At 39.4% G+C, this 18,886-nt stretch overlaps 1 protein-coding gene across 1 annotated transcript; it reads left to right on the top strand.

Moving 5' to 3' along the window:
- The first annotated feature begins 2,074 nt into the window (after positions 1 to 2,074).
- LOC139744671 (uncharacterized) lies at positions 2,075 to 16,269 on the top strand. Its single transcript, XM_071655096.1, has 9 exons — positions 2,075 to 2,135; positions 5,694 to 6,288; positions 6,877 to 7,057; positions 8,176 to 8,294; positions 10,763 to 10,913; positions 11,247 to 11,405; positions 12,168 to 12,354; positions 12,941 to 13,056; positions 15,592 to 16,269. The coding sequence occupies exons 2-9, from the start codon at positions 5,705 to 5,707 to the stop codon at positions 15,796 to 15,798; spliced, it is 1,704 nt and encodes a 567-aa protein (XP_071511197.1). The 5' UTR covers positions 2,075 to 2,135; positions 5,694 to 5,704; the 3' UTR covers positions 15,799 to 16,269.
- Positions 16,270 to 18,886: the final 2,617 nt, after the last annotated feature.

Raw genomic sequence — 18,886 nt, 5'->3', positions numbered from 1 at the left:
TGAAGGGGCAAAGTCAAGTTAAAGTCCTTAAATCCCCAAATACATGCTCTCCTATTCATCCAATTAAACCTAGGTCAAGGAAGGTGAACATTCAACACATTTGTGACAAACTTGTCATTTTAATATTTTGCCAATTTTGTGAAAATGTAATTACACATTGTCCACATGTACTGTAGACCTATTAGGAGAATCATGCATTATGGCGGAGGCATAACAGTCGCCTTAGCGACACTTCTACTGGCTCGTTTCATAAAACTTATCAGTGACATTCCCACATTTCTGTAACAAATATGCTCTCAACCAATATTAGACGCAAGGATTTCAGTATCTTTTAACAACTATCACAACTTGCGCACTGATAACAATTGGTTGGTATCATGGTGATATAGTAGGATGGGCTATATGCCTCGCGCTATAAGGTCAAGTAAGCGTATTAGGCATTTAAGTCGTTCAGCGCCTATACAACTCAATAATACTTTCAGTTATAGAAACATTCTTCATAGTTATCAATAGTGAGTGAATATCATGCGTCTGTCCCACTGCTATAGTTAATGAGCATGTCATGTCTACAAACTATACAATAATACACAATTTTCCAAAAGAAGCATCTTTCCGGCAAAAAAACAAAAAACAAAATGCAATACATACTTTCAGTGAAACACAAATTCAACAGCTTCCTTAAAACAGCATCCAAACAGAGCATCAAATAAAGTGCCATATAAAATAGGCCTACATTTTAAAGTGAACTCATATAGATTCAAGATTCAAGATTCAAATTTATTTTCACTTCCATCAAATAAAGAAATTATATGCATTGCATATGTACAGGATATTTGTAATACTTGCAGAATGTAATTTGACTAAGTACATATGAAAATGAGAAGTAGATGAAAAAATGCAATTATATCTTTGTTAATATACATAACGCGTATAATACAAGTCAACTAAGGATGAGGATGGAAGTGGAGGGTCCCACTAAGAAGCAGAGCTTGTACAATATGGGACCCTCAGAAAATACACAAGACAGCAATATAAAACAAAATAAAACGAACCGATGTCAACTGACATCAAGACGATTGGGTAGGGAAAAAGAAAGAAAAGTCGTAGATGAATGTGTTTTGAGCCAACAAAGTTCTCAGAAATTTACACCCCAGTATGATAAATAATTAATGTACACTATAATAATTCTCTCTTCTTTCCATCACATTCATTTCATTTCATTTCATTTTTTTGCTGATCCGAGGGTGGGGTTGACAAATGACGATATGACGTGACAATTCAAAAGCAAAAAAAAAAAAAAAAAAAAAAAAAAAATGATGATGATGATGATGACAATAATAATAATAATAATAATAATAATAATAATAATAATAACAATAATAGTAACAATAATGATGATAATAACAATAATATAATAATGATAATAACGATGTAAATTGCAATTATTATCATTATTATGTATTATTACTATTATCAAAATAATGATGATGATAATGATAATGATAATGATAATAATAATGATAAATACTAGGGGGAGGGGAGGAAGTTGGCTCAAATAACACCCCTTTTACCTCCCCCACCCCGTCGATCCGCCTCTCTCCTTGAACTACCCTTTCTCAGCAGGGCGCTACATTTTTTTTCTTTTTTTTTGGCTTTCTTTTCTTTTTCTTTTTTCTTTCTCTTCTCTTTCTTTTTTTTTTTTTTTTTTGATGTGAGGGGACCCAGTTTGTTAGAAGAAGTAGGGCCTCGTAACTGGCGTCGACTGGCTCTACATAATACGATCACTATTTTAACGCTTGTGTTTTTGTTTTTTGTTTCTTTTCTATCGTTAGGCTTTATGCTTTTTTTTTTTCTCTCTCTCTCTCTCTCTCTCTTTGCTGGCGCTCATATTGTAACTACGGTACAGTAACTACATGTAGCTAGCACTGCTGCGTATACCGTACAGGTAGTGCAGATATAGATGCGACGACAACATGATACAGCGCAGCCGTCCAGCAGCGGGTGGGTCAGTCCGGTGGCCAGGAAGACGCAGAACAGCTGTAGAGAAGCAGTTAAAAGAGTAAGCGCGTGGCGATCTACCTGTCAGGCAACAGCCTTTTGCCTGCATCTTCTTTCAAATTCTTGCGACTAGCAGTGTAAGTTGTTATTATTATTTTTTCTCTTGCAACAAAACTTTCAATTCTGAGGCAGTAGTTCCAGCCCAAAAATATCCCCTCGTAGTCCCACCTACCAATTATTATGTGATTTAAACTGGCCAGTTCGATTACTAAGTACAGTACCCTATTAAACGTTACGGCTACGCTACGCATGTGTGATATGATGTGAGTGAATTAGATTGCCTACAGTAACGATACCTGTAGGGGGAGTAATTTATAAAATCTAGTCTAGGTCCAAACGTTAGCAGTAGCTTAGGGCCCTAGTATCTAGAGTACTAGATTCTAGACCAGACTCCTTTGATTTTGAGCTGTGGCCTCGGCTCTGCCATAGCCCATATCAGTTCGGGAAACCCACTCACAAGGGGGGCCCCTCCTTATAAGTAACCCGTCCCCCTTATAAGTAACCCCGTCCCCCATAAGTAACCCCCGGGGCACCCCTTATAAGGAGTCTCCACGCTTTTTTGCAATGCAACGCGAAAATGAAAGGACTGCGGCAATTCGCTTGATTATGTCCATAAAGCTTCACAAGTTTCCTAGTTACTCACGAAATTTGAGCAAAATCGGTTTGAGGCATCATATCTAAAATCATGGATTTAAATGCGATGTCAAACGACCCTTGCGAATGCTGAAATGCGAGCGATTACTGGCGCGAGTGTCGCCAGGCGCGGCGGCGCGGCAATGCTTGAGTGCAGACGTGGCGACTGAGTACGAGAGAGTCTCCGTACTCAGTCGCCACGTCTGCACTCAAGCATTGCCGCGCCGCCGCGCCTGGCGACACTCACGCCAGTAATCGCTCGCATTTCAGCATTCGCATGGGTCGTTGGACATCGCATTTAAATCCATGATTTTAGATATGATGCCTCAAACCGATTTTGCTCAAATTTCGTGAGTAACTAGGAAACTTGTGAAGCTTTATGGACATAATCAAGCGGATTGCCGCAGTCCTTTCATTTTCGCGTTGCATTGCAAAAAAGCGTGGAGACTCCTTATAAGGGGTGCCCCGGGGGTTACTTATAAGGGGGACGGGGTTACTTATAAGGGGGACGGGTTACTTATAAGGAGGGGCCCCCCTTGTGAGTGGGTTTCCCGAACTGATATAGAGTCTAGGTTGTGAATTAATAGAAATTTATGCTGCTTGATGACACAAGCAGCCTCGGATTCTGCAGTTGGCTCTCCACTTTTGTTGTTGTTGTTGTTGTTGTTGTTTTTTTTATAATGCTGTTAGATTAGCAACGTAATATGTGACGTTAGATATTTAAAACTACCCTGTTTGTGGCAGACATGGCACTGTGATTGAAGGGGGTGCCCATTCATTCATAACAATGAAAAGGCCCTAGAGTTGCGGCATCAGTTTGCTGTCGCATATGGCACAGGGGTCCAGTTTGCGGCAGCCCTAAATATTTAACCATATCTTCAAAAGTAGAAGGTTATTATTTTTTTTTTAATTGTTTTATTTGAAGAGCAACTGAAGAGCTTTCTGTTGATACCAGAAATCGAATCATGAAATAACTCGAAATGATGGCCTTCATAATTCTAATTTAAACCGTCTGTGTCTCACTGATTTTTTTTTTAAAGTATGACTTTCTTAACAAAACATTAAGATTCTGTTCTGTTGCAAAGGCAACCACCATCATCCCTTGTTTGTATCTTTATACAAAATCTATTTAGAAAAGAGGCCTGGCATGGTAAGGATTCCTCGTGTAACTGTGTTAAATATTCTAAAATTCATTTCCCTTGTCAGTTTTGAGGATTGCAACAGTGACCAAAATGTCAAGGATGGGTTTAGTTTGCGACACCTCTATGGGATTAACACACATAGCGCTATTTTACATGTCAAAATGGGTGGAAATTGATGAGTATGTGATCTTGAAAAACTATGAAAAACAAAAAAAAAAACCAAAAAAAAAAAACACAAGGTCTTCGCTTCATCTCATTCCACTTCCTGGTTTCTTTACCTGACAACCAAGCAAAAAAAAAAAAAAAAAAAATGAAATTAAAAAAATAACACAAAAAAACAACAACAACAAAAAAAAAAAACAAAAAAAAAAAACTTCAGCTCATCTTTCTCATTCCACCTCCAGGTTTCTTCAGTTGACAAGCAAAAAAAACAGTCTTCAGTGCATAGAATAACCTTACCGCACTCGCGCGTCAAGGTCTCTATCTATTTCTTTCTAGTACCACTTTAATATTCTTCGAAAGACTAGTCCCTTGACTAATTTAACTGTAAATACAACCCCAACCTAATCCAAAACTAAGTACTTGCTTTATATGCAAGGATGCATACAGTGCACTGCGGTGGGGCCGATTTCACGATTTTGCTGTACAATGTAACTCTTTTTCTTTGTGACGACTGAAGTGGGAGCAAGCACATTAAGTAAAGGCTGTGTCACTCGCACACCTTTCCGGGCAAGCTATTCGGGCTTGTTGTGAGGAGGGATTTTCCAGCACGCAGGAGAATTTTCCCGGGTGGACAATAATGTTTGCGAGTGTCGCACTTGTGTCTTACCTACTAGATGCATGTTACTTATCTTCTACTTGTGTGTATTCCGTGTGACCTGCCTGAGAGCTTTGAAACTGATCCATTTTCTGTTACGAGCGACTTACAGGTACTGAGAAGTACCTGTGTTGGAGTTGCCTGACAGGTGCTGCCAGTAAGGGTCTCCTACTGACGTTCTGCGTGTACCTCTGAGAGCAAACCCCCACGACTCACTAGGAACAAGTTTTGAGCATGCTCTAGGCCTAATATCATACCGAATCTGGGGAAGTTTTGCGGCCTGATCTTGCGGGGAAACAAATTTGCTACCCTGAGCTCTCCGCAGTTGGTCCGCACCTGACAGTAATTATCTCGTATCTCGCCTGTAGTTGCCCCGAGGTGCGCACGCAAGTCTCATCTAACCGCAGCCAAGTTTTGAGCATGACCAAAACTTTTTTCCGGGTGAGTCGCGGGGAGGCCAGGAGAGGTCCACGCAGGACGCCAGTAGGAGGCCCTTAGCGGCAGCACCTCGCAGGCAACTCCCACGAAGGTACTTCGCAGTCCCCGTATGCAGCCAAGATAATGACATTCTGTGGGACTTCTGCCATTCCTTCAGAGGAATTCCTTCACTGAGTTGTCAGCACCCACGTGACTGGTACACAGGTCACACAGTATACCCGCAAGTAGAATTTAGGTAGAACACGTCCAGCAAGTAAGACACATGCTCTGACTCGCCCAAATCCTTGTCTGCCCTCAGAAATTGTCCTGTATGCTGGAAAATTCCCCACACAACATGCCCGTGTAGCATGCCCGGAAAGGTGTGACAGGGCCTCCGGGCGACTATGAGTGAGATACGTGCTAAGTACTGTCAGGTGCGGGTCATCTGCGGGGATCTCTGTGTGGTAAAAATTGTTCTTCATAAGTCGCACACAAGGCTTGATCGGAAAGGTGTGACACGGCCTTAAGTCACATTATGCATTCTCTTGAATTCAAGTGAACATGGCATTCAAAGGTCTTGTAATACGTGAATGAAATGAAATTGTGTTATTTTACAACTTAAACAGGTCAACCAGTGATGGATACAGCAGGGAAAGGTTCATCTATGCAGGTGCAAGTCAGCGCTGTGATCGTTCTGCTGTTTGTAGTGGCTTCATGCGAGATAGCAGCAGAGGCACCGGTTGTGCATGCGACGCTGGAGAGAGTGTCTCCGAGCGGTGGCTCCGTGGCTGTCTTTGACTCCCTCTTCCCCCCAGAGACGCTATCTCGTCTGCAAACCTACGTCACGGAGTTCACTAGATGGCAGCTCAATGAAAAAGAGGGGGAGTGTGTGTCCAGCGTTTCATCCTGTGAAAAGCCTGCTGTGTCAAACATGCCATGGACATCCGACTTGGACCCAGACCGGTTTTCCAAATCGCATACATGGAAGAAACTGACTGAAGTATTGTCTGCTTCGGCAGGCACGTCTGATCGTACCTTCTACCCTTATCACGTTCAGGCGGAAATGATGCACAGGGGAGATGCAGTTTCTCCTCGTGTTCTGGCACCATCCAAGTATGCCGGTGAATACGCTTTTCGCATCTTTCTCGTTCCAAGTTGGCAGATGGACGACTATGGAGACATGTCATTTTACACAGCTACATGGCAAAATAGAACGCAAGGGTGAGTCTATGAGATAGGGATAGTTAAGAAGAAACAGAGAGAAAACATGAAGTAAATTAGACAGTGAGGAATGACATAAGAATCATATGAATCAGGACTGCACACCAATCTAATTTCTTCTACTCGTCTGACCTGTCTGTCGTACCTGTAGGTACCCAGTTTTCCCATTTTTAACTGGTCCATTACTGAAACTGTTACTGGTTCGATAGTGATTTTTACTGGTCAGGGACCGTCAGACCAGTGTAAGTGTGCAGTGCTGTATGAATTATTAATAGAATGAAAGTGTGAAAAGCCCAGCATCATATGACAGACAGTGATAACTTTCAACTCTGATATAAAATTTTGTCTGATACAATCATATTCCTTTCTCCTATGCCAGCATTAATTTCAGACATTCACAAGTAGTACTTTTAAGCAAAGTACTTTAATACTAAGGAGTCATTGCTTTCTCATATTTTCATATATGGAAGTGATTTTCCATGAAAATAGTATGACATTAAATCCTGAGGAAACGCTGCAGAAAGAGATTTGTGTTGAGGCTTGCATCGAGATAATTGGCATCAATGACTTTGCTTTGCTGTCTTTAAGGTCTGAGTATGACATCTTCCTGACAGTGAGACCCCATCCTGGGAGGGTGGTCCTGTGGGATGCATTCATTCCAACCCTCTACCGTCCCCCATCCATGGGGTACTTTGTGGAGCTGCTCAGTATCTCCATTCAGCTGACACCAGCGAGGGAGAAATTTGAGGCAGCTTGCCAGGAGTGGAAGGTACTTGTTTTTTTTTTTTTTGATTTCTGCTGGCAATTTCCCCGTAGGCTGTGAACGGCATTAATAATCTCCTTTAAATGCCCTTATTTTCATCTGAAGATATTTCGTAATGATGTGCTAATAAAGGCATTATTTACCATTTGCAGATGAAACAAAAAACATATTTACTGCTTCAAAATAGTTAGTTATGTTAGGGAGAGAAACGACCAGTGTAAAAATGTTAATCAGTGTATTCACTGTTAAGTATTGTTAAATATTCAAAATATGAACAATAGTTCTATAATAGCATTGTTTCTACATGTAGAATAATACAGTTATGGTTTACTGAGAAAAATAATGGTAATGTCCTTTTATTTTAGGCTTTATTGCATTTTTTTCTTTTTTTTTACATAATTAGGATGTTTTGTGATACAGCTGACCTAAACCATATGCATCAAATGTTATAACTCTAACATTTGTTAAAATACTGCTCCCAATGGTGAATTAACCCTTTCCGTGCCAGGGACTTTGGTTGTAATGTGTTCAACGCTTTGGAGTTCTCTGTGCCAATCCGCACTCACAGCATGCATAGTCAATTCCAGTGGTAGTGCTGCTCCTCATAATATGAACTATTGACAGGTTCAAACTCCAACCTGGTTCCTTCATTTCTCTTGGTCTATATTCATCCAAATTGATCAATGCAATCTCATGTCATAATATTGAGACCTACATCTTGAGCATGTCATTGTTATTTTTTTCCATTTGAGTCAGGTGTACTTTTATTGATGAGTTTATTGTTGCTTGTTAATCCTTTGTCAGTGGGCCAATTACGGTACTGTAAAAGTGGAATTTTTGTGGTGTTGAATTTTTCATGCACTTCGCACAACCAGAAACTAGCACAAAAGTAAAAGCATGTAAATAGTTTTGCTTGTCATATGTTCCAGTAGTAATGTCCTGAGTGCGCAGAATAAAAAAACAACAACATGAAACTCCTCTTACTTGGCTGAGCATGAAAAATTACTCACACGAAAATACCCACTGTACACAGTCCAAACTGAGTTTTGTGAAAAAAAAGTTAGTTTGTGAAACGTGGTTTGAGCTAATTATAGACAGAACTTTTTCTTGTGTCTCCCCCTCAGAAATTGGATCAGGGGAATGTGCAGCTCTCGAGAGCTGTTTTCCCTCAAATCTCAGCTCCGGTAGGAACTCTGGACATTGAAAGCCACCTGGTCAGAAAATTTGTGACCAGTGATGAAAGGTGTGTATCATGATCTAATGAGTTTGACTTGCTTCCATGGCTAGATATTGAAGAAGCTTCATGTATGTGAATTTCAATGGGAGACAGAGTAGCAAAGTATCAAGTTGTATAACCAATTCTATGAAAATAGTCAGAATTATTGATAATTTGCAGAAACTGGAACTGTCATGCAATTAAGTCAAATGCTTTAAAACTGCTCATTGTTTATTGATAGCTATTTCAGTAGCAACTGCAGGTATTGCACCTTTTTTAAAACTCACAAGCTCGTGAAGCTGGTCTTGGATCTAAGCAGGCTTTTAGTGGACAGGTCATTATCATCATCCGGCAAATCCCTTTCTGTAGAAATTTATTCCACAAAATCAGCTTGAAGATGTAACGATTACTATAAAGCAAGAAATGTTTTGCAGCATGAAATTTTTGCAAATTGGGGCGGACGGCCTTTTTTTTTTGCAGCATGAAATTTTCGTGAATTGCGACTGGGCACTCCATGCATATAGAATAGACAAAACATTTTGTGTGCAGATTAATTTCCCAAATCTTTGGCTCCTGCAAAATTTGTTATATTAGAATGTAAGCAGACATATATGGTTTGACAGTACTCTACCCAGAAAGGCAGAAGGCGATTAATGATCAGATTAATAGGGTAGTTTCATGTAGTGAAGATTTTTGCAGTCATCCACTGCCAGTGGCCAGGTACTGCAAGAATAGAGAGGGAGATGAGCTGTCATCTTTGGCAACTGAGGGAACACAATTATGAATCAATCAATTGATTGAATTGATTGATTAATTGATTGAATGGACTGTCAGTCAGTCAATTTATAAATTGAGCTGTCCCTCCATTGCTCAAGTGAATGATTAATAGTTGTGGATGTGCTCACAGTTTGAGGAGAATCTTTAATACAAACTTTGAAGATGTACTGAAATTCAAAATCCTCTTGTGTTGTTTGCTTCCTGTTTCTGATGCTGTTTTATTGCTCATTCCAATACCACCTGTTGAAAATGTTGGCAATTATTGCTTTTAAATAACATGCAGCCTTTCCAGACCCAGTCTACATTTTTTTTTTTTTTACAACTGTTCAAAGGCAGATGATGATTGTGCTGGTCAAAACAGGTAGTAAGTGATTCCACCCCCCCCCCCCCCGCCCATTTTTATGCCTCTGCCACGAAGTGGTGCCGGAGGCATTATGTTTTTGGGTTGTCCGTCCGTCCGTCCTTCCATCCGTCCTTGCGTCCGTCCGTAATGAATTTTGTGGACAGGGTAACTATCAAAACCTTTTGAGGTATCCTAATGAAACTTGGCATGTATGTGTATTAGGGGGTGAAGTTGTGCCTATCAACTTTTGGGTGCACATGCTCAAGGTCAAAGGTCGAAAGGTCAAGGTCAAATGCTTAAAATTTCACTATTTCCTCCATATCTATGCAATGCCTGAAGATATTTTCTTGAAACTTAGTGTATACATGTATTACCCAATTAAGATTCTCTGGTAAAAGTTTGGGGTCATGAGGTCGAAAGGTCAAAGGTCAAAAGGTCAAGTAAAATGTTAAAATTTCACTTTTTTCTCTCTATCTTGGAAATTGTTCAAGGTATCTTAATGGAACAAAGTATATATGCATGTACTGACTGGCAGTGGTTATCTAGGGAATTTGGGGTTTGTGGGTCGAAGGTCAGGGGTCGAACGTCAAGGGCAGTACTTCAAAATTTTACTATTTTCCTTATATTTATGCAATGCCAACAGGATTATTTTTTTTAAAACTTGATGTATGCATGTATAACCCACTAGATATTCTCTGGGATTTTTTTTTTGTTGCCAAGAAGGCCAAAGGTCAAAAGGTCAAAGATCAAGTGAAAGTGCTGAACTTACTCCTTTCTCCATATCTCGGAAGTGGCTCAAGTTATCTTTAAACTTAGTACATATTTATGTATGTTCTGCCTGACAGTGATTCTCTTATGAATCAAAGGCCAGATGAAAATGATAACAATTTACTGTTCAATACAGAAATTGCACTTTTACTCCATACCTTGAAAATTACTCAAGTGTGTAAACTTATGAAAGGGTCAAAGTTGAAGTTAAAGTTCTTAAATCCCCAAATACATGCTCTCCTATTCATCCAATTAAACATAGGTCAAGGAAGGTGAACATTCGATGCATTTGTGACAGACATGTCATTTTAATATTTTGCCAATTTTGTGAAAATGTAATCACACATTGTCCACATGTACTATAGACCTATTAGGAGAATCATGCATTATGGCAGAGGCATACCAGTCGCCATAGCGACATTTCTAGTTTAGATTTGTATTACCTGCTTGTAGTTTAAAATCTTCAGGTAGTTTTTATCAACCAATGGGTTCGTATGTGCAAGTCTATATGTATTTCGTGTAGATCTATTGTGACATGTTCTGATGACATCGTCGATTCTCATTCTCTCTCCTCCGTGCTTTCTCTTCTTTGCTATTCTAATTGCAGGAAAATCCTGATTTTTGACAATTTATTTGACAAAGATCATCTGGAGAGGCTCAGAGCATCCCTCGTGCACTCGCCAAATGCCGTTCTCAGCGGATTTGATGTTGATGCTGCGGAAATGGTGGATAACACACGCTGGATCAAGACCTTTGATGTGAGCACCAGTTTGAAGTTGCAGCTGCTTTGAAGAGCTGCTCTCATATAGTGCTGTATTCAAGTAAGAAAAAGGTGTTGTGGTGTACATGTTATGGAATACTTGAATTAGCTTGTGATAAGTGCAACACTAAAAGATACTTCAGCTTTCTGGAGATATGTGTCAGGCAATGAACGAACATAGTGTATCGTTCGTTTTGATTGAAACTGAGGGTGATAGATTTTGACAAAAGAACAGTTAGCATGTCTGAAAAGTGTATGCAATTGAAAGAAAGAAGCCTTGTGACAAACCATCTGAAGCTAAAGGCTGTGCCATTTTCTCATTATCTTTCAGTGTTTGGAATTTGCAGAGAGCAGTACGTGGGCAGTGATGTCGCAGGTCGCTAATCATGTTGGCAGAGGGCAGCAGACGTGGTTCCCCTATGACGTCAGCCTGAATGTGGTCCGCTCAGCAGACCACACTCGTGTGCATGAGGACTGCGAAGAGTGGGAGGTGATTGCCTTGGACAGGAACTCCTGTTCACTCTAATGATCTTGCAAAATATCAACATTTTAAAATACCACAGACACTACTGTAAAACATGATATATTCGCGGCATGAATTTTTTGCGAATTGGAGCCGACAGCCTTTTTCGTGGCATGACATTTTCGCGAAGTGCCACTGGCATTCAATGCATATGGTGTAAACAAGGACTTTCGCGTGCATTTTAATTTCGCGAATCTTGGCGCTCGCGAAATTCGCGAAATTAAAGTGCACGCGAAAATTCCTCGTTTTACAGTATATGAAGCTAAGCTGTCGATCAGAATGAACCAAAATGAATCCTTGTGTATTAATTTTCATTTTGTTGTTGTACCTGGTAACATCCCCAGGATTTGTGATATGTTTTTGTCTGCTATTGTGCTTTAGCGAGATTTGCACAGATGTTTGCAAGCTATTGGGATGAAATGAGAATTCAAGTGTTTTGGAATTGTTTCTTGTACTAGCAGCACAAAATAATCGCACATAGGGGGGGGGGGGGTGTTATTGGTTAGAATGGCATAGGCTAGCATACAGTTCATGACTTGAATCCAAACCATTACTGCTCTTTGACTATGGTCAGTCCAGACGTTAGTCCCACCTCCCTGTCCGTACAGACTGCAGCATTTGTGTTGAGCAAGACACATCTGATCACAACTGAACAAACGAATCAAGAACTAGTAGCTTTCACCTGCCTCGTTTTTTTTTTTTTTTTTTTTTTTTCTATTATCTCGCCAGGACGAGTACACCATGGTAGTGTACCTCAATCCAGACATGGGAATTGCAGACTATGGCGAAACCATCTTCTTTGACGCCAAGCCCTTTGACTCCTACTCCAGGAAGCTCTACGAAGGCATCAGCGAACAAGATTATGACACCATCGGAGCAGTCACGCCCAAGTATGGAAGGCTGGTCATTTTCCCTGGTGAGCATGGTTGCAGTTTGTAGTCTTGTACATAAGTAATCTGTGTGTGTGACATATATCATCTTGATGTGCATTTTCCTTTCCCCATGGCTGGGTTGAGACCGAAAAAAAAAAGAAAAGAAAAGAAAAGAAAAAAGAAATACAGTTGACTGCACATATATGGCAGTGAAAGGCCAGAAGAAAGTTTTGAGAAAGTATGTAGGAAGTTTAAAGATATTGATAAACCTTTGTATTCTTTCTTGGGTAGGTATGTGGCCCCGAAAAGGGCCTACCCACCACCCAGGGAATGGATAGGCCCTTTTTAGGGTGGCTTATACATTGCCAAGAAAGAATATGTGGTGAACCATAAAGCCTTGTACCATGCAACGTTCTACTGCCACAGAAACTTTCAAAGATTTCTTGATAAATCTTCTCCTGATCTTGCAAGTACAAAAGAGATTACTTCAAGTATCTTAATAGCAGAACATAGCATGTTGTAAAGGACGAGATACCAATAATTATATTAATGAATCTCATTTCCAGTGTCTATCAACAGACATTGCTAATAATTTCAGCTTCTACATTGTATTCTAACTTGTCTTTTCAGGGATAGTCCCTCACGCGGCCAGACCCCCAAGTCCTGGGTACGGCAATGCCAGGTACACCTTTGCTGTCAAGGTTGCTGTTAACAAGCAGACTGGCCTCATCAAGAAAATAAATGAGGTACAAAGTTGATACTATAGAGTGAACCTTTCTACAATAATGATTATGATATTAAACAGTATGAAAGCTCTTTATTAGGTGTTAATGCTACCTAGTAAAGATACCTCCAAAGCTGTGGGATCAGAAGATGAACAGGGCATAAAGTGTTTCAGCATGATTATCATAAAAGAGAAGAATGTACTTACAGCATAATTATCATAAAATATGTGTAGATACTATTCATGCAAATTAAAGAGGTAAGTTTTAAGGTCAAATGTGACCGTGCACCACAAAACGAACATAAAGTCGCACACACTGATTTTGCGTGAGGACTGAAAACAAGTGAAATGGGTCAACCTAGCCGATCTTGACTTTTTCATATTTTCTGAAAGAGCAGGTCTTCTTTTACATTATGCTAAAATTTGGTATCATAAAACGGGCGGAAAAGTGTGTTTTTTAGCAGTTTATCTCGGAACATTTTTGGTAGAATAGTGTGATCAGGTGTTTCTTTAGACTAGAGTCTCTTTTTCATTTCTGAAAAACCTTGCACACACTATTCACTTTCAACTCTAATAACTTTTGAAAGGATAGTGCTACTGCTTTGAAAGTTGGCATTAATTATGGACAGAATGTGTTAATGAGGCATGTTTAATTTTAGTTTAATCTGATAATCACTTCATTGTTGTTACTCTGGTGGTTTACTTCCTGTTTTTTGTCCCATTCATTGCACAGCCAGCACGGTTTGGTAAAGATTAAGCGCTTGAATAGACACTGTACTTCAGAGCCTCTTTTTCACACTTTTCCTGAGTTTGTGCTTTCTTTCCAATATTTAGATAGGTTAGGAGAGTCCATTTGATTTGAGTTATACATCATTTTAAAGCTTAAAGTCTGCTCTTTCAGAATATGGTCTTAACTAAAAATTCATGTCTGGCGACTTTTTGTTTGTTTTGTGGTGCAGGGTCACAAATGTCTGGCTAGGTTGATTCAACTTCCACTTCAGCATTTGAAAAATACACGCACTGATAACTGTATAACCCGTTATTTTTGCGAGGGTTCAATTTTCGGGAATTTTGTAAATCACTGTTGGACCATGAATTTAACAAAATATGTAAATATCTCAAACTGACAGACATTAGTACACTGGTGACAAACTTGATGTCGAAATTGTGAAAACGTCTGTGACCTCCTCATTCGTGAAGATATCTGTACGCGAAAATAGCAGCTTATACATACAGTACATCACATTCAGTCCAGTAGTACATGATTTGAAGCTTATGCCGCAGTCTTATTATGAATATTTGCTCAACTTTTATTAAACCTTCAGGTGTCCAGGTACTTAATAGCTTCAGCACTCGGTAGTCCATCCAAACTTAACCTGGTTTTAAAGTTTGTAAACCCACTCAGGTGTAGCAATGTGCCTTGCTTGGACCAGAATTAAGGCCAAGGTAACACAGGAGGGATTATGGGGGATTAGATAATATCTAATCCGTCGATGTAGTGCAATTTGTCAATCAGTTGCAATGAAAACATCTTGACAGAAGAATTTAATGAATTTGAATAGATAGTACAGTCAAACCTGCCTTAGCGGCCACCCGTCGATAGCGACCACCTGTCTATAGCGGCCACTGAAAAATCCCCCCGAGAGAAAAGCCCTGTTAAAGACCCTGTGTATAGCGGCCACCCGTCTAACGCGGCCAGCGGCCACAAATTTTGTTTCCCGCAGTAGATTTTAACCTGTCTATAGCAGCCAAAACCCCAATGGAGCGGTAGCCAAGCCGATAATGCAGCGTGTTTTTCTGCTTTGTAGACGTCGGTGCGGGCAACGTTCAGTGATTGCCACCGCTGCATTCATTCCTCATTCAGTCATAATAATGCACTAGAGTTAAGCTTTCTTCATGACAATATGATGCAACAATTTCATATACACCGGCATGGTCAAATGCATACACTGTACGTACACACATACTTGCACATGTAAGGATACAATGATGATATATGTACATTCCCTAAAGCAATGCACACAAAGTTGGATTACCTGTCTATAGCGGTCACCTGTCTATAACGGCCACTTTTTCCGTCTCCCTTGGGTGGCCGCTTTAGACAGGTTTGACTGTATCCTTTGTTAATTGACACTAAGTTGCCACATATCTGTGACAATATACCGTTTTTGTAATGTATTCATATACTGTATGTGAATGTTTCATTTTCGGGAAGATAGAGACGAGCTATTCCACTAACCTGCTCTTCTTAAATGAAATTCAGTTGCTGGAATCCAGTTTAATATATTACTTGTCGCTATGTTGGACAAGCCTTGGACAAGCCTTCAGATTTTCAAGAACAGCGTGTGTTTTAAAAGATATGCATAAGATTTGAATATATTACGAAACCGCCTATTGGCAAAGAAGGCACTTCAGCCAGTCAGCAACCAAAGCTCAGTTTAAAAGGTTAAAGCGAGGTTGACTGTTTCTGCGGCTGTCTACATCATTCTTGAAACTTGATGGTCAAGCAAGTCTTTTAACACTCTTTATTGTGACCTTTGACCCCCCTTGTAAACAGCATCTGGAGGACATAGAGGTCGAGGCAATGAGAGAAAGGACAGCCAAGGAGGAATTCCTCTTGACCAAGTTCACCAAGGCCGCTACCTCCTGCAGAGGGGGGTTGGGGATGTCCGACGAGGAGCTAGAAGCAGAGTGGAAGAAATTCATTGCCTCTCACGAAGAAGAGCTTGCCAACATGAGAAGGGAGCTTGAGATGTTCCTCTAAACATTTTCAAGTTTGTGCTGTCTACGCCGAATATTTCGCAAGGTTTTTATTTTCGTGAATTTGGCAAGTCGGGTGCTATTCACAAAATTAAAGACATGTGAAAATTTTGACTCTGATCCTGATATGAATGTGTCGTACACATATGCATTTCTGTGCTCAGTACAGTATTCCACGATCGCGAATTGAACCGCTTGCGAAATTGACGGGAAGTCCCAATTTGCAAAAATTTAGACTCACTAAATATATGGCATATACAGTACATTTAAGAGACATTTACATGTATTATCAGACTTCTTGTCTCAAAACCCACAAAAAGTTGCTGTATAGGATTTTCTATAATGGACCAAAATAGTCATTTGGATTTGAAAGACTCAAATTTGTACAAGTTTGCCTAATCTGGGAGAGTGATGTTTTCTCTCCCTACTGTCAAATTTGTCACAGCTTCATATCAAAACCAAAATTGAGATATTAGCATTTTTTGACCATATTTTTTCGGACAGGCATTGCTTCCACTGTGTTTTTCATTGATACACCTGCACAGCGCGCCTGACAAAGACTGATCTCCCTTTTCTATAAAAGTGCACCTCTTAACTATTTTTTCATTCAATCACTTTTTGAATGGGTTTTAGATGGTCCAGTTTTAACAAATTACATATCATTTTAAAGCTTAGAGCTTATACTTGTAAAGTATTTTAAAAAGTAAAAATTCATTCTGGCTACATTTCTTATGTGGGTTTTGAGCTGGGCTGTCACTAAATTAAAGGGGAAGTTTCCCCAAACATACATGTGGGGTCAGTGAATACAGAGAGTTTGCTGAAACACTCTGTGAAAGTTAGTGGTAAAAAGGGATGTACAGATGGATATGCATATAGTGTAGACAAGAACTTTCGCGTGCATTTTAATTTCGCGAATCTGGCGCTTGCGACATTCGCGACATTAAAATGCACGTGAACGTTCCTCGTTTAACAGTATTTATAGAGTATGAAAGTGTGATGTCATAGTCATTCATCACCATGGAAACTGGATCTAAACAACCTCATGAATGCTGTCATGCCCTGATGTAGTAAGAAGTGCACCAGAAAGCAAGCAGCTCATCTAAAAGTGAGTGGAATTGGTGTATTGGCTGTGCAGATATGATTCCAGTAATACAGGTACAATAATAATAGTAAAGAGGAACCCATGTATAATGATGTGATCACTGAAACTGCAGATTTCACCTTGTTAATAATAGTTATTCACAACATAAAGTGCTTTAATACCACAGTAAATGTCTCTAAGCGCTTATGTTATAACCAGTACTTCATTTTAAACATACTAAAAAGGACACGGTTTGATTTTGCTACGACACGCATTTCCCATAGACACTTGCCTGAGTATACTCGGGACTCTTCCTCAACAGGTTAAAGTACAGTACAGTAAGGGAAAATCGGAGCTGCAAAATGCATCACATTCAAAGCAGTACCTCCTTGTAAGTGAGCTCATTATGATGGATTTTCTCCTTATGTTGTAAAGTGCTCTATTAAAGCACAACTAACTTTTGGGAATGGTGTTATAAACCATGTTATTATTATTATTTTTTTTCTGGCTCTTGGGGAGATTTGGTTTTAAATGTCTTTATTTACATTTCTTAGCTGATCATATAGTACACAGAGTTATTATGTGAAGTGCATCTGTATAATGATGCAAAATATGTGTACTTCAGTACTGTCGAAAATACTGTGGAGTTCATGTAACATTGCAAGTGTCGTTTGGATTGGTCATTAACTGCAGATATTTTGTCATATTGACAACAGGATTGTGTTATGTTTGTATGTTTCATGGAAATAACTCAATGGAGTCATTTTTTATCTGTCTTTCTGAAGGTGCTGAAAATATGTTACTTGTATATGTACATACATTGTATGTGTAGATTACTTATATAACAAATTCCATTTGTGTCAATGATAATGTGACTGCTTGAATATACAGAATCTTTTTATCTTTCTGTCCATTGTGCTGGTCAGTGTCCTTTGCTGCCATATTTGTAGGTAAGCATCTATTCCACCTTCAAGTGCAATTACAATGTATTTAGAATGGTTTCTGATCAGCAGAAGATAAGGACTACTGTATTTATTTATGACCCATCATATTCCAGATCAAATGTGGGAATTGAGGTGAAGTTTAACATGTCAAACATGATTGATATGTTGGTGAAATATTAACTCTGTGTAGGGGCTGTGATTTATGCCATTTTGTATCAGTTACCTTCAATTATTATGGTGATGAATAGGAACATGTAACAGTTTGTGGTACACTGTATAGAAATATGGAGTTTAGAGTCTATTGGATAGTAGTGTGGACTTTATGCTGCGTCCAAAGTGAAGGTACAAAGAGATATGTCAGTTTGTGCTACTGTGGTTGATTGTTGGTGAAGACTTTTTTTTGGGGGGGGGGGGTGGTGGTCTGTAGACACAGGAATGAGCCCTGTCAAACCTTAATTGGCAGAAAAGGTTTTTAGTCTGGTTTTGAGTTCTTCAAAACGTATTTGAAACAAAAAGAAAACAAGTTTGTATATTTGTTTTCCCTTTCACAGTCATGCGACAAAGGCATCACAAGGCATTTTTGTACTGAAAGTAAAATTAATAGGTCTATTCAACCTAAAATTTTGAGGAAAAGAGAGTTGACAATATTCTGTTTGGTAGAGACAAAAAAGAAACAGTGTGGTAATGCTAATCTCGTGCACCAAAATGTAAGATGGTGTCCTTTCTTTTTAGGGGGTGGGGGAGGTAAAGTTTAATTTCAGATCAATTCTGAGAATCCATTAAATCATGAATATACAATTATGAAAAAGTGTGGCATGGAAATCAACCAAAACTGTTGCTAAATGTCATACATAAACGTTCTGAAATCTCAATATTTTTGAAATACTGCATCTTGCCTTATTGTCGAGTATGAGTCAAATACAGACAGCTCATATGATATAAAATCAAAAGGTAGGGCAAGCGTAAGGCGATACCAGTAACTGCCAATTTTCCTTTGCCAAAAATTAACCCGTTCCTTACGGGAACCTGGTATACCAGGTTCCCAAGATGAAGACGAGAGTGCCTGC

Source organism: Diadema antillarum, unplaced genomic scaffold (genome assembly GCF_040938485.1).
Source record: "Diadema antillarum isolate AM-2024a unplaced genomic scaffold, OU_Dant_1.0 seq00001201_RagTag, whole genome shotgun sequence".
NCBI lineage: Eukaryota > Metazoa > Echinodermata > Echinoidea > Diadematoida > Diadematidae > Diadema > Diadema antillarum.
Note: the sequence above shows the minus strand (reverse complement) of the source record. Positions and strands in the feature narration are given on the sequence as shown.

Excerpts from the sequence above, each read along its gene's own strand:
- LOC139744671 (XM_071655096.1), top strand. The coding sequence starts at position 5,705 with ATGGATACAGCAGGGAAAGGTTCATCTATGCAGGTGCAAGTCAGCGCT. Across the intron at positions 8,295-10,762 it reads TTTGTGACCAGTGATGAAAG|GAAAATCCTGATTTTTGACA; the intron begins GTGTGTATCATG and ends TTCTAATTGCAG. Across the intron at positions 10,914-11,246 it reads GCTGGATCAAGACCTTTGAT|TGTTTGGAATTTGCAGAGAG; the intron begins GTGAGCACCAGT and ends ATTATCTTTCAG.